Here is a 25,400-nt window from a genome sequence, read left to right as displayed (position 1 = left end):
AATAAAAATGATTTAGGAAACTATCTGTGGACTTTGAGTCTTTGAAACAAAATTTGGCATCATCCTCTGGACACACACAAGCGGTAAGAGGTGCACTTGCCCTCTGAAACGATACTTTGTATCACGTAACATAACGTTAAGCAATCATGTCACTTCCCTCCACTGATTAGGTCTAATATAACAGTTGCGCCGTCCGACGCGAAGCTGTGAAGATATTCACATCAGGTGAATTTGTAAGTTGTATAATAGGCTACATTTCGCGCCTCTTACAAGCGATAGGAGCTGTACAGGCGCATCTCTGCACCCCGTACTTGTGTTTTTCCCGGGTTAGGAGGGAAGAAGTTATGACGTCGTGACGCAATCAGGACACGCTCCGAAGGCTAGACCGTCCCATTTACCGATAGTTGATGCGGCCGACGGAGGATCCTCCGCAGGACCCAGCCTCCAGAGACCGCGTAGGCTGGGTCCTCCGAAGGATGCAGCCCCTGAATTGGGACACACCTAACATGTATATGCTTACTGGAGTTAGAATGGAGAAAACATCACTGGCAAAGATGAGGTGGTGTAACAACTTTACATGAATTATTACAGTTTTTTGGACTAAATATTTTACTGGTATGGATCTTCTGGACTGTTGCCAATATAACGAGACCATTTTTCTTGGAGTTTTATTGATCAATGGATTACTGTGAGCTCCTCATAGGTGAGTTGCTCCCAGTTTTTTAATGGGTTGTTCGTTGTTGGCATTAATTGTAGCTGCTGTTGTGATTGTATCTTGAAATGCTTTGCATCAATCAAATCAAACCAGTGACCACTCAACGTAAATGGTAAATGCATATGGGACCTATTTGGGCAAACCATGTGGGTAAGACAGTGGCAAGCATCCCTGAATCATATGTGGGCTCCTGTACATGGTTGGGTCACAGATGGCAGTGGCTCCCTGGAGGATGAACTAAAGTTCAGAATGTGGGTGAGGCTCAGAGGTTTGCATTTAAACATGACAAGCAGTTGATGAGGACAAAATCTTCTGGAACTGTTATTCAACACGGTTATTTCTGGATTTTCAGACACCTCATTTTTTGATCTGTAGATCTTAGCAGTGTTTAATAATATAGAGATACAGATTGATTTTTCTCCCTACAGCCACTGTCAGTGTGCAGTGCTCTCACTTGCATTCAGGCAGCAATCTGCACTGTCTGGCTTGTCTCTGCTTCACCATCTCCTCATAAAAACAATCCACAATGACACAATTGTTTATTAGTCTGTTATCGGATCTGAAATTTGTTTTGCAGTGTTACTGGGTTACACTGGCTTACTAGCTATCTTCGGTTTCCTGTCAGCACAGCATTTCTGTCAAGAAATCTTTCATACAACCTCAATGACGCGAAGCTCATCACTTTTAGCATGCATATTTTCTGTACTGTGTGGGTGGCCTTCGTCCCTGCTTCAACTGCAGTGGAGATACAGTATGTGTTATCCTGGCTTCCAGTTTCGGCCTCTTGGTGGCACCGATCGGACCCAAGTAGAATAGAAAGCTGTAACGGGTCAAGGTACAGCAAAATCATAAAATTGGCACTTAAAATAAAATAATGACTGATCCATTTTCTATTTTGCATTCATCAGTGATCACCAGCTGACACTAGAAGCAATAAAGAAATGTTAACAAAAACATATATTTCTTACACTCGAAAGATTGATTCAGTCTTACTAACAACAGTTAACATAGAAACTTCAGCACATAAATTTCCAAACACAAAATCTGTACAACAAACAGCAATGGAAACAGCAGCAACACCAGCTCATACTTTCCAACTGGTCTCACAGTGGCAAACACTGGAGTGGGATGATGGGACGACGTATTCAACAAATGTCTTAGTATGCTGCTACCATCTGGTGGACATTTGATTAAACTCTGTTAATGTTTGACTAAGAAAGTCACATACAGGATTTGTGCATTTGGTGTTTAATTTCTTATGTTGGTCAAACATACATCTGGAGTTATTCTCAGTATGAAGACAATAAACTACAGAGGTTGCTAATATATCCTTGGTTTAATGTTAGTTAAAGTGTGGAAATTAAATCTGCTTTATTATTAAATCAGTCACAGATGAAACACACTTTAGGCCCTTCCCCTAATTTTGCTCATGAACTGATGGGTGCTCGGCAACAATAAACATAACATTGCAAGTCAATAAAAGGCGATCACAGCAATAAAACTTCATGACTGGGCTCAGACAAGGGGTATACAGGAGGAAAGTCATGTGGGGATTTTTAAATATTGGCTTGATCTTGCTCATGTATTTCATGTTGTATTCTTGCTTATCTTCTGCTGTATCCTCCCCTCTTTATTCCTCCACCTGTCAGTTACGGGGACAGTTTAATCTAAATGGGATGCACAAGGCTGGAGATGTGGTTCTTGGTGGGCTGTTTAAGGTCCACTTCTTTTCTGTCTTTCCTGATTTGTCTTTTACCTCGGAGCCACAAACGCCTACCTGCCACAGGTGAGTGTCAGGGAAAAACTGCATCAATAGAGTGTATTTAAATAATCAGAAATGAATCAGAATTACATTGTGTATTTATGACATTTTAGAAATGTTCTTTATAATTGTATTCTATATAAATAACTATTTAACTGACTTAACTGTTTTCCAAAATCTGTAGCTGTGCAATATGCATGTAAGGACAATTACTGTGTGTTGTATTTTCAGTAGTAAACAGTGGTGTTTCTTGTGTTAGTTTTGATGTTCTAGGATTCAGGCAGGTCCAAGCCATGGCCTTTGCTATAGATGAGATCAACAGAAACTCCAACCTGCTCCCGAATGTGACTCTGGGATACAGTCTTTACGATCACTGTGTTACACTAGGAATTGGTTTTCGTGCAGCATTGTCCTTAGTCAATGGTCAAGAGGAGCAGTTTGTATTAGGTGAGACCTGTACAGGAGCACCTCCAGTCCTCGGGATTGTGGGTGATTCTTCCTCTACACGTTCCATTGCTATCTCCGCTGTCTATGGTTTGTTCAGAGTACCTATGGTAAGTTTTTCACCTTCCTATCTCAGAATTATTTTCGATCATTTTGATTTGAGTTCAAATCTAATGTAAATTGTGTGGAGTAATAAACCATGAAAGGCTGAAACAGGCAGGAAAGGATTTGAATGGTTTTATGATGTACAGTCTGTGTCTTTCACAGGTGAGTTATTTTGCCACATGTTCCTGCCTGAGTGACCGGCAAAAGTTTCCATCCTTCTTTCGGACAATTCCAAGTGATGCTTTCCAGGTGACCATCTATCAGCAAAATGAGAATGCATTTGAAAAATATATTGTAGTTAAACATTGTTGAAGAGGAACGTCCTTTCAATGCAATGAAATATACTTTCTTGAAAAGCGAGAATTGAACATGATCAATTGTGAAACTTGTTTGGCAGGTTTCCCATGAAAATATTTTTTCAACGAATAAATTCATTTATTCACTCTTTATTCATTTAGGTGCGTGCTTTGATTCAGATTCTAAACCACTTTGGCTGGACTTGGACAGGTCTACTGGTCAGTGATGATGATTATGGACTCCACGCTGCCCGGTCCTTTCAATCTGACCTCGGCCAGTCTGGTGGAGGTTGTCTGGCCTACTTAGAGGTTTTGCCTTGGGGCCATGATCCAGCTGAACTTAGGAGGATTGTGGATGTGATGAAGAAATCCACAGCTCGTGTGGTCATTGTGTTTGCACACCAGAGTCACGTGATTGATCTCATGGAAGAGGTTGGACTTGAAATTCTACTCAATTTTAAACTGACACAGAATTAGATTAACATATAAATTATGATGTAATTGAATAACTCACACCTCTTTTTTGTTAGGAGGGTTTTACAATGAGAATATTTACTCAGACAAATTATGTGAAACTCAAATAATGATGACATTTCTAACTTTGGGAATAATACTGTCTCAAACAAAGGATTGCAGCTGGGTATGAATGAGTAAGACCATATGTTCATTAACTGTGTAATCTCTGTATAAGTCAGAAGAGTAGAGACTAATTTAGTGGCATGGTAGTATGATATATTTGGTATGATGCACAGGTGATGAGGCAGAATGTGACAGGCCTGCAGTGGATTGCTAGTGAAGCTTGGACAGCAGCTACTGTGCTCCAGACCCCCCACCTCATGCCATACCTGGGTGGCACACTGGGCATCGCCATCCGTCGAGGAGAAATACCAGGGCTCAGGGAATTCCTCTTACAAATGCATCCTGACCAACACTACAACAACAGCATTGGAAATAGCATGGTCAGTGATATACTATCCAATCTGATCTGATATGTGCAAAAATAATATATTGTCATTATTCATAATGACTGAATGTTTTTCAGGTAAACCAGTTCTGGGAGCACACATTTCAGTGCAGATTTGCACCCCCTCCAGCAGGGTGGATGGAAGCTGGGGGAATATTATGCACTGGACAGGAAGATCTAGAGGAGGTGGAGACAGAGTTATTAGACATTTCAAACCTCAGGCCAGAGTATAATGTGTACAAGGCTGTGTATGCTCTGGCGTATGCCCTTGATGACATGCTGCAGTGCCAGTCGGGTAGAGGGCCTTTCAGCGGGCACAGCTGTGGCAATCTGAAAAGACTGGAGCCATGGCAGGTGTGATATCAGTTTACACTCCATCTGTCTATATCACTAAATCCTACACTTTAATATTTCTTGCAGAGTAAGTTGTATGTATAATACAAAACCATTTTGTTATTAATGATAACATGACAATATGCCGAGCAGACAGCTGAAAGGATTTTCCCAATCGCAGTGTGATAGCAGTGGATAGTATTGTGAGGTCAGAAATAACAATTACCTTTTCACTAGGTATACAGAGATGTGAATCCACTTTAACAAAAATGCTTTGTTGAAATTGTTAATGTCGTCATATGTTCATTAATACAGTGTGCATTTTGATTGTTGAATACCAGTGTGTTGATCATGGTCACATATAATCCCTCTATCCCTTATTCTGACATGCATAGCTTGTGTATTACTTGGAAAAGGTCAACTTCACCACACCTTTTGGTGATCAAGTGTCATTTGATGAGAATGGTGATGCCTTACCAATATATGATATCATGAACTGGCTGTGGCTCCCTGATGGAAGAACTGAAGTTCAGAATGTGGGTGAGGTTAAGAGGTCGGCCTTCAAAGGTGAAGAACTCACAATTGATGGAAACAAAATTTTCTGGAACTTTGAATCAAACAAGGTTACTTCTGATTTTTAGACACCTTTCTCACCTATGCATAACTCATTATAGCAGCGTAAAACAATGTTGAACAACATTCATTTTCTTTCCTATAGCCACCCCGGTCAGTGTGCAGTGAGAGCTGCTCTCCAGGTACCCGCATGGTCAGAAAGAAAGGGGAGCCTGAGTGCTGTTTTGACTGCATCCCTTGTTCTGAGGGAAAGATCAGCAATAAAACTGGTTGGTATTAATATTCAAACATTGTAGTTTGGAAATGTAAACATGTACCTCAAGACTTTCCATATTTTCATAGACTCCATGGAGTGCACCAGTTGTCCAGAGGACTTCTGGTCCAGCCCCCAGCGTGACCACTGTGTTCCTAAGAAAACAGAGTTCCTCTCCTACCATGAGCCTCTAGGTATCTGCTTGACAGCTGCATCATTATTGGGCACATGTATCTGTGCTGTTGTCCTGGGGATCTTTGTCTATCATCGTAAAACACCTATCGTACGAGCAAACAATTCAGAACTTAGTTTCCAGCTATTGCTGTCACTTAAATTATGTTTCCTGTGCTCACTGCTATTTATTGGCCGTCCCAGGCTGTGGACATGCCAGCTGAGACATGCAGCATTTGGGATCAGCTTTGTGCTTTGTGTCTCATGCATCCTAGTGAAAACCATGGTTGTTCTGGCTGTATTCAAGGCCTCCAAGCCAGGAGGTGGAGCCAGTCTGAAGTGGTTTGGCACTGTCCAGCAGAGAGGGACAGTTATTGTTCTTACATCTATTCAAGCAGGAATCTGCACTGCTTGGCTTGTTTCTTCCTCACCAGCTCCTCATAAAAACACTCAATATCACAATGATAAAATAGTTTATGAGTGTGTAGTTGGGTCCACAGTTGGTTTTGCTGTGTTACTGGGTTACATTGGCTCACTGGCTGTCCTCAGTTGTCTGATTGCATTTATAGCAAGGAATCTTCCAGATAGTTTCAATGAGGCCAAACTCATCACTTTCAGCATGCTGATCTTCTGTGCTGTGTGGGTGGCCTTTGTCCCTGCTTACATCAGCTCACCAGGCAAATACTCAGATGCAGTGGAGGTGTTTGCCATCCTGGCCTCCAGTTTTGGCCTCTTGGTGGCACTGTTTGGACCCAAATGTTACATAATCCTGCTGAGACCAGAGAGGAACACAAAGAAAGCAATCATGGGTCGAGGCATTGAGTCATAAAAACTGCACTTAATTTCTTGAGACAGAATGAATCCTTTTTTCCTGTACAATACGCAAATGCAGACATTAGACAATAGATGATAGTAATAGTGAGATTACGATATTGAGAAAGCACGGCTGATGCCAAGTAAGTGTATCCTAATATCAAATCTCTTACCACTTCGATCATCTGTGTGAGAATACAGAAGTTATTCTGTTTTTGTCCAGGCTGTAGCTGACGTCCAAAGCACTTGAATTTTAAATGCTACTATTACCTGTTTGAGTTTATATTCCGTAATGTGTGTAATTTTCGCACCTACACAAGGCAAAACTGACATACTATCCTCTTGTGGATCCGCAGGTCTATTACATACTTTGGCATGAGACTGGCCTGAAACATTAACCATCACAATGCCAATGTTTTTAGAAAATGGTAATCTATTGTTTTTCTTGAGTATAAAGGAATTGATGGAATTATACAATATGTACCAAATAAAAGCATGGAAGCTAACAGCTGACTGAAATGCTTTGAAATTTCACTCATTGTTTTGTTCCAAACAGAGACTGGCCAGAAAGCATTAAAATACAGTATCTTTTTGTATTTGTTATTATTCCGCCCTCTGTTTGCATGCTTGATGTGCACCTAGACAGATATCTAAACACTATGCACTGAAAGGCTTGAATATTGATGCAGGCATAAGATGTAAAAATGACCCATCTTGACTTTATTGTCTGGAGACATCATATTTCTCTGATTACAGACTTCTTTCAAGTTTTACTCCAAATGCAATAGATGTTCATGGCAGTGACTGATCATTAACATGAACCCTGCACATATTGATGTAGTCATTTTGTGTGTTAGGAAACCAAATATACAATAACTGTTGCTGTATGAGAAAGGATTGAGCTTCAAGATTTGCTAGAGTTTGTTGCAGCCCGTGACACAAGTTTGGGCCTCCCTTACAACATTTATTTAAAACTAAGATTGACAAAATAAACAATGACACACACATTCATGCACCTTTACAGGCATTCACATACCTTAAAGGTGTAGAGAGTGGTAGTATAACTCAGCATTACTCCCCACCACCTTGAGTTGAGAGACTTGTAACACATCCTTGATTGTGCTTCTCACGTCTATGAATGCTATGAATTCCGGGTAAATTAATGAGATCAAATAATTGCTATCTGGAAGACTACAACTGTATGTAAGTGAGCGTGTATATACGTTGACATGCACAATAATATTTGACAAACACACTAAAGAGCAAATCAATTGTACAACATTGCAAACTGGACAGTTGAAAGTCTTGTGGGCTAACCTGTCTTGAACGCATGTCTGCAGGAATTATAATATCTGATATCTCCCAAGTTGCTGTGTGCCAGACAGACACAATAGAATCCAATAAAAAGCTGTAATGCAATGAAAAACAGGTGGGAGCGCATATTATTTTACCAAATGCCTTAGGATGCTGCTACCATCTAGTGGACATTTGATTATATCCATTTGATATGAAAAACACTAAGAAGCACATAATGTGAACGTCATGCAAGTTTCAATAGACCTCATCCATTAGGATAAACCATAACTTCAATTTGGGTTGGAAAGTTTGCTCATATGGTCTTAGTAATATGTTATTATAAGTGCACAAATCAATTCTGGCTCAACCCAAAATGATTCTCAAATGAAGTGCATTTTAGGCCCTGCCCCTACTTTTCTTTATGCCCTAAAGGGAGGTGTGCATGACTAAACAATACTGCAAATCAATAAAAGGGGTTGACATGGCAAACAGCTGACAGTTCAGAAAAGCAGCAAAGACATGTGGGCATCTGTAGAGATCAACTTGCTTTTACTTGTGTATTTCATGTTGTTATATTCTTACTTTTCTTCTGCTGTGACCCCCACTTCAGATTCCTCCACCTGCCAGGTACAGGGACAGTTTCATCTAAATGGGATGCACAAGGCTGGAGATGTGATTTTAGGTGGGCTTTTTCAGGTCCACTTCTTTTCTGTCTTTCCTGATCTGTCTTTTATCTCAGAACCACAACCACCTACCTGCCACGGGTGAGTATCAGAGAAACAGTTAAAAAAAAAAAAAAGGAGAAACTGGGCAAACTCAGTCCCAATAATGGAGTGTTTTTGATCATCAGATAGTACCCAGAATTACAATGTTTATTTATGCCATTTTAAACATGTTACTTTTTTGTACATTTTTCTAACATAAATATTGTAATATTGTTGCTACTTAACTGCCACATTGTTTCCAAAATCTGTAGTTACGCAATATAGATGTTGGCACAGTTACTATATATTGTATTTTTCAATAGTGAACAGTGTGGTTTCTTGTGTTAGTTTTCATGTTCTAGGATTCAGGCAGGCTCAGACCATGGCCTTTGCTATTGACGAGATCAATAGAAACTCCAACCTGCTACCTAATGTGACTCTGGGATACAGTCTTAATGATAACTGTGGCAAACTAGGAATTGGATTTCGTGCAGCATTGTTATTAGCAAGTGGCCAAGAGGAGCAGTTTGTATTAGAGGAGACCTGTGTAGGAGCCCCTCCAGTCCTCGGGATTGTGGGTGATTCTTCCTCTACACGTTCCATTGCCATCTCCACTGTCTTCGGTTTGTACAGAGTTCCTATGGTAAGGCTTTCTTCTTGCCATCTGAGAATTCTTTTGGATCATTTTGATTTAAGTTAAAATTTAGTGTCTGCTGTGAATATGCTGTAATGAACCATAGAAGGTAGAAAGAGCTGACAGGGACTTGCATGTTTTTTTAGGATGTACAGTCTGTGTCTTTCACAGGTGAGTTATTTTGCCACATGTTCCTGCCTGAGTGACCGGCAAAAGTTTCCATCCTTCTTTCGGACAATCCCAAGTGATGCTTTCCAGGTGATCATCTATCAGCAAAGTGAAATTGCAGAAAAAACAAAAAAGTATTTTAGTGAAACATTTCTGAGGAATGTCCCTTCACTGTAATGAAAAGGATATTCCTGTGAGGCAATAATTGAATGTGATCTATTGTGAAACTTGTTTGGCAGGTTTTACATTGAAGTAATTTTTCAGGCTGTGCATTAATACTTCACTCTGTATTCATTTAGGTGCATGCTATGATTCAGATTCTAAAGCGCTTTGGCTGGACTTGGACAGGTCTGCTGGTCAGTGATGATGATTATGGACTCCACGCTGCCCGATCCTTTCAATCTGACCTCGGCCAGTCTGGTGGAGGTTGTCTGGCCTACTTAGAGGTTTTGCCTTGGGGCCACGATCCAGCTGAACTTAGGAGGATTGTAGATGTGATGAAGAAATCCACAGCTCGTGCGGTCATTGTGTTTGCACACCAGAGTCACGTGATTGATCTCATGAAAGAGGTTGGGCTTGAAATTCTACTCAATTTTAAACTGACACAGAATTAGATTAACATATAAATTATGATGTAATTGAATAAGTCACACCTCTTTTTTGTTAGGAGGGTTTTACAATGAGAATATTTACTCAGACAAATTATATGAAACTCAAAAAATGATGACATTTCTAACTTTGGGAATAATACTGTCTCAATCAAAGGATTGCAGCTGGGTATGAATGAGTAAGACCATATGTTCATTAACTGTGTAAACTCTGTATAAGTCAGAAGAGTAAAGACTAATTTAGTGGCATGGTAGTATGATATATTTGGTATAATGCACAGGTGGTGAGGCAGAATGTGACAGGCCTGCAGTGGATTGCTAGTGAAGCCTGGACAGCAGCTACTGTGCTCCAGACCCCCCAACTCATGCCTTACCTGGGTGGAACACTGGGCATCGCCATCCGTCGAGGAGAAATACCAGGGCTCAGGGAATTCCTCTTACAAATACGTCCTGACCAACACTACAACAACAGCATTGGAAATAGCATGGTGAGTGTTATCCTATCCAATCTGATCTGATATGTGCAAAAATAATGTATTGTCATTATTCATAATGAATGAATGTTTTTCAGGTAAACCAGTTCTGGGAACACACATTTCAGTGCAGATTTGCACCCCCTCCCGCAGGGTGGATAGAGGTTGGGGGAACATTATGCACTGGACAGGAAGATCTAGAGGAGGTGGAGACAGAGTTATTGGACATTTCAAACCTCAGGCCTGAGTATAATGTGTACAAGGCTGTGTATGCTCTGGCGTATGCCCTTGATGACATGCTGCAGTGCCAGTCGGGTAGAGGGCCTTTCAGCGGGCACAGCTGTGGCAATCTGAAAAGACTGGAGCCATGGCAGGTGTGATATCAGTTTACACTCCATCTGTCTATATCACTAAAACCTACACTTTAATATTTCTTGCAGAGTAAATTGTATATCCAATACGAAACCATTTTGTTAATAATGATAACATGACAATATGCCGAGCAGACAGCTGAAAGGATTTTCTCAATCGCAGTGTGATAGCAGTGGATAGTATTGTAAGGTCAGAAATAACAATTACCTTTTCACTAGGTATATAGAGATGTGAATCCACTTTAACAAAAATACTGTTTTGAAATTGTTAATGTCGTCATATGTTCATTAATACAGTGTGCAGTTTGATTGTTGAATACCAGTGTGTTGATCATGGTCACATATAATCCCTCTATCCTTTATTCTGACATGCATAGCTTGTGTATTACTTGGAAAAGGTCAACTTCACCACACCTTTTGGTGATCAAGTGTCATTTGATGAGAATGGTGATGCCTTACCAATATATGATATCATGAACTGGCTGTGGCTCCCTGATGGAAGAACTGAAGTTCAGAATGTGGGTGAGGTTAAGAGGTCGGCCTTCAAAGGTGAAGAACTCACAATTGATGGAAACAAAATTTTCTGGAACTTTGAATCAAACAAGGTTACTTCTGATTTTTAAACACCTTTCTCACCTATGCATAACTCATTATAGCAGTGTAAAATAATGTTGAACAACATTCATTTTCTTTCCTGTAGCCACCCCGGTCAGTGTGCAGTGAGAGCTGCTCTCCAGGTACCCGCATGGTCAGAAAGAAAGGGGAGCCTGAGTGCTGTTTTGACTGCATCCCTTGTTCTGAGGGAAAGATCAGCAATAAGACTGGTTGGTATTAATATTCAAACATTGTAGTTTGGAAATGTAAACATCTACCTCAAGACTTTCCATATTTTCATAGACTCCATGGAGTGCTACAATTGTCCAGAGGACTTCTGGTCCAACCCCCAGAGTGACCACTGTGTTCCTAAGAAAACAGAGTTCCTCTCCTACCATGAGCCTCTAGGTATCTGCTTGACAGCTGCATCATTGTTTGGTACATGTATCTGTGCTGTTGTCCTGGGGATATTTGTCTATCATCGCAGAACACCTATCGTACGAGCAAACAATTCAGAACTTAGCTTTCAGCTGTTGCTGTCACTTAAGTTATGTTTCCTGTGCTCACTGCTATTTATTGGCCGTCCAAGGCTGTGGACATGCCAGCTGAGACATGTAGCATTTGGGATCAGCTTTGTGCTTTGTGTCTCATGCATTCTAGTGAAAACCATGGTTGTTCTGGCTGTGTTCAAGGCCTCCAAGCCAGGAGGTGGAGCCAGTCTGAAGTGGTTTGGTGCTGTGCAGCAGAGAGGGACAGTTATTGTTCTTACATCTATTCAAGCAGGAATCTGCACTGCTTGGCTTGTTTCTTCCTCACCAGCTCCTCATAAAAACACTCAATATCACAATGATAAAATAGTTTATGAGTGTGTAGTTGGGTCCACAGTTGGTTTTGCTGTGTTACTGGGTTACATTGGCTCACTGGCTGTCCTCAGTTGTCTGATTGCATTTATAGCAAGGAATCTTCCAGATAGTTTCAATGAGGCCAAACTCATCACTTTCAGCATGCTGATCTTCTGTGCTGTGTGGGTGGCCTTTGTCCCTGCTTATATCAGCTCACCAGGCAAATACTCAGATGCAGTGGAGGTGTTTGCCATCCTGGCCTCCAGTTTTGGCCTCTTGGTGGCACTGTTTGGACCCAAATGTTACATAATCCTGCTGAGACCAGAGAGGAACACAAAGAAAGCAATCATGGGTCGAGGCATTGAGTCATAAAAACTGCACTTAATTTCTTGAGACAGAATGAATCCTTTTTTCCTGTACAATACGCAAATGCAGACAATAGACAATAGATGATAGTAATAGTGAGATTACGATATTGAGAAAGCACGGCTGATGCCAAGTAAGTGTATCCTAATATCAAATCTCTTACCACTTCGATCATCTGTGTGAGAATACAGAAGTTATTCTGTTTTTGTCCAGGCTGTAGCTGACGTCCAAAGCACTTGAATTTTAAATGCTACTATTGCCTGTTTGAGTTTATATACTGTAATGTGTGTAATTTTCACACCTACACAAGGCAAAACTGACATACTATCCTCTTGTGGATCCGCAGGTCTATTACATACTTTGGCATGAGACTGGCCTGAAACATTAACCATCACAATGCCAATCTTTTTAGAAAATGGTAATCTGTTGTTTTTCTTGAGTATAAAGGAATTGATGGAATTATACAATATGTACCAAATAAAAGCATGGAAGCTAACAGCTGACTGAAATGCTTTGAAATTTCACTCATTGTTTTGTTCCAAACAGAGACTGGCCAGAAAGCATTAAAATACAGTATCTTTTTGTATTTGTTATTATTCCGCCCTCTGTTTGCATGCTTGATGTGCACCTAGACAGATATCTAAACACTATGGACTGAAAGGCTTGAATATTGATGCAGGCATAAGATGTAAAAATGACCCATCTTGACTTTATTGTCTTGAGACATCATATTTCTCTGATTACAGACTTCTTTCAAGTTTTACTCCAAATGCAATAGATGTTCATGGCAGTGACTGATCATTAACATGAACCCTGCACATATTGATGTAGTCATTTTGTGTGTTAGGAAACCAAATATACAATAACTGTTGCTGTATGAGAAAGGATTGAGCTTCAAGATTTGCCAGAGTTTGTTGCAGCCCGTGACACAAGTTTGGGCCTCTTTTACCTCATTTATTTAAAACTAAGATTGACAAAATAAACAATGACACACACATTCATGCACCTTTACAGGCATTCGCATACCTTAAAGGTGTAGAGAGTGGTAGTATAACTCAGCATTGCTCCCCACCACCTTGAGTTGAGAGACTTGTAACATATCCTTGATTGTGCTTCTCACGTCTATGAATGCTATGAATTCCAGGTAAATTAATGAGATCAAATAATTGCTATCTGGAAGACTACAACTGTATGTAAGTGAGCGTGTATATACGTTGACATGTACAATAATATTTGACAAACACACTAAAGAGCAAATCAATTGTACAACATTGCAAACTGGACAGTTGAAAGTCTTGTGGGCTAACCTGTCTTGCATGCATGTCTGCAGGAATTATAATATCTGATATCTCCCAAGTTGCTGTGTGCCACACAGATACAATAGAATCCAATAAAAAGCTGTAATGCAATGAAAAACAGGTGGGAGCGCATATTATTTTACCAAATGCCTTAGGATGCTGCTACCATCTAGTGGACATTTGATTATATCCATTTGATATGAAAAACATTAAGGAGCACATAATATGAACGTAATACAAGTTTCATTACACCTTGATCATTAGCGTAAACCATAACTTCAATTTGGGTTGGAAAGTTTGCTCATATGGTTTTAGTGATATGTTATTATAAGTGCACAAATCAATTCTGGCTCAACCCAAAATGATTCTCAAATGAAGTGCATTTTAGGCCCTGCCCCTACTTTTCTTTATGTCCTAAAGGGAGGTGTGCATGACTAAACAATACTGCAAATCAATAAAAGGGGTTGACATCGCAAACAACTGACAGTTCAGAAAAGCAGCAAAGACATGTGGGCATTTGTAGAGATCAACTTGCTTTTACTTGTGTATTTCATGTTGTTATATTCTTACTTTTCTTCTGCTGTGACCCCCACTTCAGATTCCTCCACCTGCCAGTTGCAGGGACAGTTTCATCTAAATGGGATGCACAAGGCTGGAGATGTGATTTTAGGTGGGCTTTTTCAGGTCCACTTCTTTTCTGTCTTTCCTGATCTGTCTTTTATCTCAGAACCACAACCACCTACCTGCCACGGGTAAGTATCAGGAAAAACAGTAAAAAAAAAAAAAGAAAAAAAAAAAAGGAGTAACTGGGCAAAGTCAGTCCCGATAATGGAGTGCTTTTTTTATCATCAGATATTACCCAGAATTACAATTTTTATTTATGCCATTTTAACCATGTTACTTTTTTGTGCTTATATATATGTATATATAAGCACAAAAAAGTAACATGGTCTTTTCACTGCCACATGGTCTTTAACTGCCACATTGTTTCCAAAATCTGTAGTTATGCAACATAGATCTCTGCACAGTTGCTGTATGTTGTATTTTTCAGTAGTAAACAGTGGTGTTTCTTGTGTTAGTTTTGATGTTCTAGGATTCAGACAAGCCCAGACCATGGCCTTTGCTATAGATGAGATCAACAGAAACTCCAACCTGCTACCTAATGTGACCCTGGGATACAGTCTTTATGATAACTGCGTCAAACTAGGAATTGGATTTCGTGCAGCATTGTTATTAGCAAGTGGCCAAGAGGAGCAGATTATATTAAACAACACCTGTGTAGGAGTCCCTCCAGTCCTCGGGATTGTGGGTGATTCTTCCTCTACACGTTCCATTGCCATCTCCACTGTCTTCGGTTTGTACAGAGTTCCTATGGTAAGGTTTTCTTCTTGCCATCTGAGAATTATCTTAGATCACTTTGATTTAAGTTCAAAGTTAGTGTCTGCTGTAAATATGCTGTAATGAACCATTGAAGGTAGAAAGAGTTGATAAAAGGCTTGCATGTTTTTTTTAGGATGTACAGTCTGTCTTTCACAGGTGAGTTATTTTGCCACATGTTCCTGCCTGAGTGACCGGCAAAAGTTTCCATCCTTCTTTCGGACAATCCCAAGTGATGCTTTCCAGGTGATCATCTATCAGCAAAATGAAAATGCAGAAAAAAACAAAAAAGTATTTTAGTGAAACATTTCTGAGAAGGAATGTACCTTCACTGCAATGAAAAATATATTCCTTGAAAGGCAACAATTGAATGTGATCCATTGTGAAACTTGTTTGGCAGGTTTTACATTGAAGTAATTTATCAGGCTGTGCATTAATACTTCACTCTTTATTCATTTAGGTGCGTGCTATGATTCAGATTCTAAAGCACTTTGGCTGGACTTGGGCAGGTCTGCTGGTCAGTGATGATGATTATGGACTCCACGCTGCCCGATCCTTTCAATCTGACCTCGGCCAGTCTGGTGGAGGTTGTCTGGCCTACTTAGAGGTTTTGCCTTGGGGCCATGATCCATCTGAACTTAGGAGGATTGTTGATGTGATGAAGAAATCCACAGCTCGTGTGGTCATTGTGTTTGCACACCAGAGTCACATGATTAACCTCATGGAAGAGGTTGGATTCGAAATACTACTTAATAATACATGTATATATGTAAGATTAATATATAAATTACACTGCAATTGAATGACACACCTCTTATTTGTCAGGAGGGTTTTACAGTGAGAACATTTACTCATGAATTACATTAAATTCATGTTATGATGACGTGCATCACTTTGATAATAACACTGTCTGAAACAAAGGATTGCAGATATGTATGAAGGAGTTAGATGATATCAACTGTGTGAACTGTATATAGTTCACAAGACTAGAAACAACTTTAGTGGCAAGGCAATATGAATTTATGTGTTTGGTATTCTGCACAGGTGGTGAGGCAGAATGTGACAGGCCTGCAGTGGATGGCCAGTGAAGCCTGGACAGCAGCTACTGTGCTCCAGACCCCCCACCTCATGCCATACCTGGGTGGCACACTGGGCATCGCCATCCGTCGAGGAGAAATACCAGGGCTCAGGGAATTCCTCCTACAAATGCGTCCTGAACAACACTACAACAACAGCATTGGAAATAGTATGGTCAGTGTAATACTATCCAATCTGATCTCATACATGCAAGAATAATATGTTGTTATTATTCATAATGACTGAATGTTTGTCAGGTAAACCAGTTCTGGGAACACACATTTCAGTGCAGATTTGCACCCCCTCCAGCAGGGTGGCTGGAAGCTGGGGGAACATTATGCACTGGACAGGAAGATCTAGAGGAGATGGAGACAGAGTTGTTGGACATTTCAAACCTCAGGCCTGAGTATAATGTGTACAAGGCTGTGTATGCTCTGGCGTATGCCCTTGATGACATGCTGCAATGTGAGTCAGGTAGAGGGCCTTTCAGTGGGCACAGCTGTGGCAATCTGAAAAGACTGGAGCCATGGCAGGTGTGATATCAGTTTACACTCCATCTGTTTATATCACTAAATCCTCCACTTTAGTATTTCTTACAGAGTAAGTTGTATGCTTAAATACAAAACCATTTGGTTATTAATGAGAAGATGCCTAGCAGGCAGCTGAAAGTATTCTCCCATTCATGTGATAGCAAAAAAGAGTATTATGAGGTCAGAAATAACAATTACCTTTTCACTAGGTATACAGAGATGTGAATCCACTTAATGAAAATGCTCTGTTGAAATTGTTAATGTCGTCATATGTTCATTAATACAGTGTGCAGTTTGATTGTTGAATACCACTGTGTTGATCATGGTCACATATAATCCCTCTCTCCCTTATTCTGACATGCATAGCTTACGTACTACTTGGAAAAGGTCAACTTCACCACACCTTTTGGTGATCAAGTGTCATTTGATGAGAATGGTGATGCCTTACCAATATATGATATCATGAACTGGCTGTGGCTCCCTGATGGAAGAACTGAAGTTCAGAATGTGGGTGAGGTTAAGAGGTCGGCCTTCAAAGGTGAAGAACTCACAATTGATGAAAACAAAATTTTCTGGAACTTCGAATCAAACAAGGTTACTTCTGATTTTTAAACACCTTTCTCACCTATGCATGACTCATGATAGCAGTGTAAAATAATGTTGAACAACATTCATTTTCTTTCCTATAGCCACCCCGGTCAGTGTGCAGTGAGAGCTGCTCTCCAGGTACCCGCATAGCCAGAAAGAAAGGGGAGCCTGAGTGCTGTTTTGACTGCATCCCTTGTTCTGAGGGAAAGATCAGCAATAAGACTGGTTGGTATTAATTTTCAAACATTGTAGTTCGCAAATGTAAACATGTACCTCAAGACTGTCCCTGTTTTCATAGACTCCACTGAGTGCACCAGTTGTCCAGAGGACTTCTGGTCCAGCCCCCAGCGTGACCACTGTGTTCCTAAGAAAACAGAGTTCCTCTCCTACCATGAGCCTCTGGGTATCTGCTTGACAGCTGCATCATTGCTTGGTACATGTATCTGTGCTGTTGTCCTGGGGATTTTTATCTTTTATCGCAGAACACCTATCGTACGAGCAAACAATTCAGAACTTAGCTTCCAACTATTGCTGTCACTTAAGTTATGTTTCCTGTGCTCACTGCTGTTTATTGGTCGTCCCAAGATGTGGACATGCCAGCTGAGACATGCAGCATTTGGGATCAGCTTTGTGCTTTGTGTCTCATGCATTCTAGTGAAAACCATGGTTGTTCTGGCTGTGTTCAAGGCCTCCAAGCCAGGAGGTGGAGCCAGTCTGAAGTGGTTTGGCACTGTCCAGCAGAGAGGGACAGTTATTGTTCTTACATCTATTCAAGCAGGAATCTGCACTGCTTGGCTTGTTTCTTCCTCACCAGCTCCTCATAAAAACACTCAATACCACAATGATAAAATAGTTTATGAGTGTGTAGTTGGGTCCACAGTTGGTTTTGCTGTGTTACTGGGTTACATTGGCTCACTGGCTGTCCTCAGTTGTCTGATTGCATTTATAGCAAGGAATCTTCCAGATAGTTTCAATGAGGCCAAACTCATCACTTTCAGCATGCTGATCTTCTGTGCTGTGTGGGTGGCCTTTGTCCCTGCTTATATCAGCTCACCAGGCAAATACTCAGATGCAGTGGAGGTGTTTGCCATCCTGGCCTCCAGTTTTGGCCTCTTGTTAGCACTGTTTGGACCCAAATGTTACATAATCCTGCTGAGACCAGAGAGGAACACAAAGAAAGCGATCATGGGTCGAGGCATTGAGTCATAAAAACTGCACTTAATTTCATGAGACAGAATGAATCCTTTTTTCCTGTACAATACACAACAGCAGACATTAGACAATATATTATGGTAATAGCAAGTTCAATGTATTGAGAATGCAGGGCTGATACTAAATAAGTGTATCCTAATATCGAATCTCTTACCACTTTGATAATATGTGTGAGAATACACAAGTTATTCTGTTTTTGTCCAGGCTGTAGTCGAAGTACAAAGCATTTGAATTTTAAATACTTCTATCGTCTTTGTGAGTTTTCATACTGTAAGTTAACCTCAGACCTTTTTCAAGTCCAAATTACTGTTTCTGAACTAATTATGCTGACTTTTTGGGTTCATCTGATTTGATTACATGCTTTTATTTTTGACCTGTCTGGAACTGATATGGACTTAAAGATACACTCACCAGTTTCTTTATTACCTCCCAAATGCAAAAAGCTCCTCTCAACTCGCAACTTTCTCAACATTTAACCCAGTGTCATGCCAAGCCATCTAATAGACCCACTGCTCCACCATGTCATGTTTTGCCTTACCTAGGCCTGAAAAGAACACATCCTCATTCTGTGGTTCAGGTAGCAATAACAAATACACAACGGTTAGACTTTCAAAACATAGCTTACTGAGAAACATTTTAGGTGTTGCATTTTCGTTAGGTGACTGCAGCGATCATGATTTGGTTTTAAAAAACTACTTTCTAGTAAAACAAACATTGACTTTTTCTGGGAATCAAAGCCTGGTCTTCTGTGTTAAAGCACCCCAATGGCATCCCTCTGGTGATTTTGTGACTCTTTATGCCACATATGTCCTTTCTTCCTGTCATCGCCCCCTGCTGGTATTGCACTTTCATACGTGTGTAATTTTCACACCTAAACAAAGCAAGATGTGACTCTGACACACTATCCTCTTGTTGATCAGCAGGTCTGTTACACACTTTGGCATGAGGCTGGCCTGAAACATTAAACATCACAATGCCATTCTTTAAACAAAATGGTCATCTGTTGTTTTTCTTGCATATAAAGGAATTGATGGAATTATACAATATGTACCAAATAAAACCATAAAAGCTAACAGCTGACTAGAGTGCTTTGAAATTTCACTAATTGTTCTGTTCCAAACAGAGACTGGCGGAAAACAGAACAGCATTAAAATACAGTTGTTGTTTTTTTTTCGTATTTGTTATTATTCTGCCCTCTGTATGCATGCTTGATGTGCACCTCGACAGATATCTAAACATTATGCACTGAAGGATTGAATAATGATGTAAGCATAAGACATAAAACTGAGCCATCTTGACTTGAATGTCTTGAAACATCATGTTTCTCTGGATACAGATTTTTTTAACATTTTAAAATTTTAAACTTACCACTAATAAATATTACGTGACACTCCTTGTAACTTGAATGACCAGCAAAAGTATCTCGCAAATTCTTCTGTGTCAGATATAATAGCCCCTCATTAAACAGCTGTAATGCAATGGAAAATAGGTGGGAGCACATATTATTTCATCAAATGCATTCATATGCTGCTACCATCTGGTAGAAATTTGATTATGTCCATTTGATACGATGTTCAAAAACACTAAGAAGCACATAATATGAACGTCATGCAAGCATCAATACACCTTGATCATCAGAGTAAACCATAACATCAATTTGGGTTGGAAAGTTTGCTCATATGTTCTTAGTGACATTAAAAGTAAAAAGTGCACAAATCAATTTGGGCTGAACCCAAAATGATTCACAAATGAAGTGCATTTTAGGCCCTGCCCCTATTTCTACGTATGCCCTAACGGGAGGTGTGCATGACTAAGTAATACTGCAAATCAATAAAAGGGGTTGACGCCGCAAAAAAACTGACAGTTCAGAAAAGTAACAAAGACATGTGGGCATTTGTAGAGATCAACTTGCTTTTACTTGTGTATTTCATGTTGTTGTATTCCTGCCTGTCTTCTGCTGTTACATCCACTCTTTATTCCTCCACCTGCAGGTTACAGGGACAGTTTCATCTAAATGGGATGCACAAGGCTGGAGATGTGATTTTAGGTGGGCTTTTTCAGGTCCACTTCTTTTCTGTCTTTCCTGATCTGTCTTTTATCTCAGAACCACAACCACCTACCTGTCATGGGTAAGTGTCAGAGAAACGGTAAAAAAAAAAAAAAAGAAAAAAAAGGAGGAACTGGGCAAAGTCAGTGCCGGTAACAGAGGTTTTTGTTTGTTTTTTGTTTTGTTTTATTGATCATCAGATATTACCCAGAATTCCAATACTTATTTATGCCATTTTAAACATGTTACTATTTGTGCATTTTATATAAATATTGCAATGTTGTTGCTATTTAACTGCCATATTGTTTCCAAAATCTGTAGTTATGCAGCATAGATGTCGGCACAGTTACTGTATGTTGTATTTTTCAGTAGTAAACAGTGTTGTTTCTTGTGTTAGTTTTGATGTTCTAGGATTCAGACAAGCCCAGACCATGGCCTTTGCTATAGATGAGATCAACAGAAACTCCAACCTGCTACCTAATGTGACCCTGGGATACAGTCTTTATGATAACTGCGTCAAACTAGGAATTGGATTTCGTGCAGCATTGTTATTAGCAAGTGGCCAAGAGGAGCAGTTTGTATTAGAGGAGACCTGTGTAGGAGCCCCTCCAGTCCTCGGGATTGTGGGTGATTCTTCCTCTACACGTTCCATTGCCATCTCCACTGTCTTCGGTTTGTACAGAGTACCTTTGGTAAGGTTTTCTTCTTGCCATCTAAGAATTATTTTAGATCATTTTGATTTAAGTTCAAAGTTAGTGTCTGCTGTAAATATGCTGTAATGAACCACTGAAGGTAGAAAGAGTTGATAAAAGGCTTTGCATGTTTTTTTAGGATGTACAGTCTGTGTCTTTCACAGGTGAGTTATTTTGCCACATGTTCCTGCCTGAGTGACCGGCAAAAGTTTCCATCCTTCTTTCGGACAATCCCAAGTGATGCTTTCCAGGTGACCATCTATCAGCAAAGTGAAAATGCAGGAAAAAAAACACAAAAGTATTTTAGTGAAACATTTCTGAGGAATGTCCCTTCACTGCAATGAAAAATATATTCCTTTAAGGCAACAATTAAATGTGATCCATTGTGAAGCTTGTTTGGCAGGTTTTACATTGAAATAATTTTTTCAGGCTGTGCATTAATGCTTCACTCTGTATTTAATTAGGTGCGTGCTATGATTCAGATTCTAAAGCGCTTTGGCTGGACTTGGACAGGTCTGCTGGTCAGTGATGATGATTATGGACTCCACGCTGCCCGATCCTTTCAGTCTGACCTGGCTCAGTCTGGTGGAGGTTGTCTGGCTTACTTAGAGGTTTTGCCTTGGGGCCATGATCCAGCTGAACTTAAGAGGATTGTGGATGCGATGAAGAAATCCACAGCTCGTGTGGTCATTGTGTTTGCACATGAGAGTCACATGATTAATCTCATGGAAGAGGTTGGGCTTGAAATAGAGATTAATTATAAATTACTGTTGTTACAGTAAATACAACCAAATGTTATATTTACAAATTTTTGATGATTTTATATATTTGGTATAATCTACAGGTGGTGAGACAGAATGTGACAGGCCTGCAGTGGATGGCCAGTGAAGCCTGGACAGCAGCTACTGTGCTCCAGACCCCCCACCTCATGCCTTATCTGGGTGGAACACTGGGCATCGCCATCCGTCGAGGAGAAATACCAGGGCTCAGGGAATTCCTCCTCCAAACACATCCTGACCAACACTACAACAACAACAATGGAAATAGCATGGTGAGTGTTTAACTGTGTAATCTGATCTGGTAAGTGCAAGAATAATACGTTGTCATTTATAACACACTGTTTTGAATATATTTCAGGTGAACCAGTTCTGGGAACACACATTTAAGTGTAGATTTGCACCACCTCCGATAGGTTCGGTAGATGCTGGGGAAACATTATGCACAGGACAGGAAGATCTTGAGGAGGTGGAGACAGAGTTGTTGGACATTTCAGACCTCAGGTCAGAGTATAATGTGTACAAAGCTGTGTATGCTCTGGCATATGCCCTTGATGACATGCTGCAGTGCGAGCCAGGTAGAGGGCCTTTCAGCGGGCACAGCTGTGGTAATCTGAAAAGACTGGAGCCATGGCAGGTGTGATATCAGTTTACAGTCCACCTGTCCATATTAATAAATCTTACTCTGAAGCATTCCTTACAGACTAGCTTTTAGGTTCCATAATTAAAATACAAGATTACATAGATCAGATTTTAATTGATTGCAAAGTGCTTTGTAGATAGCTGAAAGGATTTCCTCCTATGTTGCGTGATATTGGTATTATTAGGTTAGAGAACGCAATATTTTGTCAAGATATGTGAATTCCCTTTAAGGAAAATTTTTTGTTGGAATTTTTAATATCGTCACATGATCATAACTGCAGTATGCAAATTGTTATTAAACACTAAGCACCACTTTGTTCACCATTGTCATAAATAACTCCTCTGTCTTTGGTTTCCTCTATCCCTTGTTCTGACATGCATAGCTTGTGTATTATTTGGAAAAGGTCAACTTCACCACACCTTTTGGTGATCAAGTGTCATTTGATGAGAATGGTGATGTTTTACCAATATATGATGTCATGAACTGGCTGTGGCTCCCTGATGGAAGAACTGAAATTCAGCATGTGGGTGAGGTTAAGAGGTCGGCCTTCAAAGGTGAAGAACTCACAATTGATGAAAACAAAATTTTCTGGAACTTCGAATCAAACAAGGTTACAATTGATTTCTTTTAGATATGTTTTTCATGCATGTTAACTCTTTGCAGTGTAAAGTAAGATCAAAAAACATTTATCTTTCTTCCTGTAGCCACCTCGGTCAGTGTGCAGTGAGAGCTGCCCTCCAGGTACCCGCATAGCCAGAAAGAAAGGGGAACCTGAGTGCTGTTTCGACTGCATCCCTTGCTCTGAGGGCAAAATCAGCAATAAAACTGGTTGGTATTCAGTTTTAACCATTGTAGTTTGGAGATTTAACGATGTATCTTAAGGTGTTTCATATTTTCATAGACTCCATGGAGTGCTACAATTGTCCAGAGGACTTCTGGTCCAGCCCCCAGCATGACAATTGTGTTCTGAAGAAAACAGAGTTCCTCTCCTACCATGAGCCTCTGGGTATCTGCTTGACAGCTGCATCATTGTTTGGTACATGTATCTGTGCTGTTGTCCTGGGGATCTTTGTCTATCATCGTAAAACACCTATCGTACGAGCAAACAATTCGGAACTTAGTTTCCAGCTATTGCTGTCACTTAAGTTATGTTTCCTGTGTTCACTGCTGTTTATTGGCCGTCCAAGGCTGTGGACATGCCAGCTGAGACATGCAGCATTTGGGATCAGCTTTGTGCTTTGTGTCTCATGCATTCTAGTGAAAACCATGGTGGTTCTGGCTGTGTTCAAGGCCTCCAAGCCAGGAGGTGGAGCCAGTCTGAAGTGGTTTGGTGCTGTGCAGCAGAGAGGGACAGTTATTGTTCTTACTTCTATTCAAGCAGCAATTTGCACTGTCTGGATTGTCTCTGCCTCACCAGCTCCTCATAAAAACACTCAATACCACAATGATAAAATAGTTTATGAGTGTGTAGTTGGGTCCACAGTTGGCTTTGCAGTGTTACTTGGTTACATTGGCTCACTGGCTGTCCTCAGTTGTCTGATTGCATTTATAGCAAGGAATCTTCCAGATAGTTTCAATGAGGCCAAACTCATCACTTTTAGCATGCTGATCTTCTGTGCTGTGTGGGTGGCCTTTGTCCCAGCTTACATCAGCTCACCTGGCAAATATGCAGATGCCGTGGAGGTGTTTGCCATCCTGGCTTCCAGTTTTGGCCTCTTGGTGTCACTGTTTGGACCCAAATGTTACATAATCCTGCTGAGACCAGAGAGGAACACAAAGAAAGCAATCATGGGTCGAGGCATTGAGTCATAAAAACTGCACTTAATTTCATGAGACAGAATGAATGTTTTTTTGTTTTGTAAGTAAATCTTACATTAATTTTTCCCCAATCATTTGTTCAAGCTATATAGTGTCATCTGATTATATGCATTAATTTTGATCTGTCTGGAGCTGATATGGAATTACAGACATATTCACCAGATTCCAAATTTCCCCCAAATGCAAAAAGTTGCTCCTGAGTTTCCAAACATTAAACCTCCTATCTCTCCAAAGCATGAATCAGACCTTCCTGTTCACTGTGTCACTGTCATGTTTCTCCTCACCTAGACATGGAAAGAACACATTTCCAGTCCACCTTAAGTGAGCAATAACAAATATATAATGATTAGTTTTTCAAAATAAAGCGTACCGAGAAACATTTAAGTTGTTGCAGTTTTGTTGGGTTTAGGGGCCATGCATGTGAGTAACACATGCAACTTGCACAAGGTAACTGTAGTTGGATGAGAAAGTATAGTGATTCTTTTGCTGACATCCTTATTTTTTCGGACAAATGTTTCAGGAAGTGGATCCTATACTTATAAACAGTGACCTGCGGTCAGGGGAGGCAGTGCCTCACCTGTTAAAATCTAATTAAACAAAACCTGCTGTGGTTTATAAATTCATTAAGAGGAGGAAATTCGGACTTAAGCTCATAACTGTTCTATAAATTTGTTTTCTGTATGATTTCAACATTTCTGTGGTAAAAATCCCTAAATTTACGCATTCCCTCTTCAAATACATGGGAGAAGGGGGAGGTGAGGCAGGGATGAGCTGTGCCTCACTTCTGATGGCGCTGTGCCACACACACTGACTGATGCAGGCAGTTGGCGCATGCCCATTGCTGTCTCTCTTCATAT

The 25,400-nt window shown here is 40.3% G+C and overlaps 4 protein-coding genes across 4 annotated transcripts; all 4 read left to right on the top strand.

Moving 5' to 3' along the window:
• The first annotated feature begins 2,257 nt into the window (after positions 1-2,257).
• On the top strand, positions 2,258-6,901 carry LOC143323500 (extracellular calcium-sensing receptor-like). The gene is made up of 9 exons (XM_076735371.1): positions 2,258-2,501; positions 2,737-3,031; positions 3,189-3,275; positions 3,485-3,754; positions 4,075-4,281; positions 4,365-4,640; positions 5,015-5,242; positions 5,338-5,461; positions 5,535-6,901. The coding sequence occupies exons 1-9, from the start codon at positions 2,260-2,262 to the stop codon at positions 6,443-6,445; spliced, it is 2,640 nt and encodes an 879-aa protein (XP_076591486.1). The 5' UTR covers positions 2,258-2,259; the 3' UTR covers positions 6,446-6,901.
• Positions 6,902-8,379: 1,478 nt separating this feature from the next.
• LOC143323547 (extracellular calcium-sensing receptor-like) lies at positions 8,380-12,500 on the top strand. Its single transcript, XM_076735443.1, has 9 exons — positions 8,380-8,489; positions 8,778-9,072; positions 9,235-9,321; positions 9,531-9,800; positions 10,121-10,327; positions 10,411-10,686; positions 11,061-11,288; positions 11,384-11,507; positions 11,581-12,500. The coding sequence occupies exons 1-9, from the start codon at positions 8,380-8,382 to the stop codon at positions 12,489-12,491; spliced, it is 2,508 nt and encodes an 835-aa protein (XP_076591558.1). The 3' UTR covers positions 12,492-12,500.
• A 1,860-nt stretch (positions 12,501-14,360) lies between these two features.
• Positions 14,361-18,676, top strand: LOC143323528 (extracellular calcium-sensing receptor-like). Its single transcript, XM_076735409.1, has 9 exons — positions 14,361-14,535; positions 14,863-15,157; positions 15,320-15,406; positions 15,621-15,890; positions 16,205-16,411; positions 16,495-16,770; positions 17,134-17,361; positions 17,457-17,580; positions 17,654-18,676. The coding sequence occupies exons 1-9, from the start codon at positions 14,426-14,428 to the stop codon at positions 18,562-18,564; spliced, it is 2,508 nt and encodes an 835-aa protein (XP_076591524.1). The 5' UTR covers positions 14,361-14,425; the 3' UTR covers positions 18,565-18,676.
• A 1,910-nt stretch (positions 18,677-20,586) lies between these two features.
• LOC143323856 (extracellular calcium-sensing receptor-like) lies at positions 20,587-24,575 on the top strand. The gene is made up of 9 exons (XM_076735982.1): positions 20,587-20,696; positions 21,012-21,306; positions 21,471-21,557; positions 21,771-22,040; positions 22,151-22,357; positions 22,444-22,719; positions 23,108-23,335; positions 23,430-23,553; positions 23,627-24,575. Exons 1-9 carry the CDS (start codon positions 20,587-20,589, stop codon positions 24,535-24,537), a joined length of 2,508 nt encoding a protein of 835 aa, XP_076592097.1. The 3' UTR covers positions 24,538-24,575.
• The last annotated feature ends 825 nt before the right edge of the window (positions 24,576-25,400 follow it).

The sequence above is a fragment of the Chaetodon auriga genome, chromosome 7, assembly GCF_051107435.1.
Source record: "Chaetodon auriga isolate fChaAug3 chromosome 7, fChaAug3.hap1, whole genome shotgun sequence".
Taxonomy (NCBI): domain Eukaryota; kingdom Metazoa; phylum Chordata; class Actinopteri; order Chaetodontiformes; family Chaetodontidae; genus Chaetodon; species Chaetodon auriga.
This window is presented reverse-complemented; position numbering and strand designations above follow the sequence as displayed.

Bases quoted from the DNA above. Each gene is read 5' to 3' on its own strand.
- LOC143323547 (XM_076735443.1), top strand. From the start codon at position 8,380: ATGCACAAGGCTGGAGATGTGATTTTAGGTGGGCTTTTTCAGGTCCAC. The intron at 9,322-9,530 runs GTGATCATCTAT...GTATTCATTTAG, and splicing joins TCCCAAGTGATGCTTTCCAG to GTGCATGCTATGATTCAGAT. The intron at 10,687-11,060 runs GTGTGATATCAG...TGACATGCATAG, and splicing joins AAAGACTGGAGCCATGGCAG to CTTGTGTATTACTTGGAAAA.
- LOC143323500 (XM_076735371.1), top strand. From the start codon at position 2,260: ATGTGGGGATTTTTAAATATTGGCTTGATCTTGCTCATGTATTTCATG. The intron at 3,032-3,188 runs GTAAGTTTTTCA...TGTCTTTCACAG, and splicing joins GTTTGTTCAGAGTACCTATG to GTGAGTTATTTTGCCACATG. The intron at 3,755-4,074 runs GTTGGACTTGAA...TATGATGCACAG, and splicing joins TGATTGATCTCATGGAAGAG to GTGATGAGGCAGAATGTGAC.
- LOC143323856 (XM_076735982.1), top strand. From the start codon at position 20,587: ATGCACAAGGCTGGAGATGTGATTTTAGGTGGGCTTTTTCAGGTCCAC. The intron at 20,697-21,011 runs GTAAGTGTCAGA...TTCTTGTGTTAG, and splicing joins CAACCACCTACCTGTCATGG to TTTTGATGTTCTAGGATTCA. The intron at 22,041-22,150 runs GTTGGGCTTGAA...TATAATCTACAG, and splicing joins TGATTAATCTCATGGAAGAG to GTGGTGAGACAGAATGTGAC.
- LOC143323528 (XM_076735409.1), top strand. From the start codon at position 14,426: ATGCACAAGGCTGGAGATGTGATTTTAGGTGGGCTTTTTCAGGTCCAC. The intron at 14,536-14,862 runs GTAAGTATCAGG...TTCTTGTGTTAG, and splicing joins CAACCACCTACCTGCCACGG to TTTTGATGTTCTAGGATTCA. The intron at 15,891-16,204 runs GTTGGATTCGAA...TATTCTGCACAG, and splicing joins TGATTAACCTCATGGAAGAG to GTGGTGAGGCAGAATGTGAC.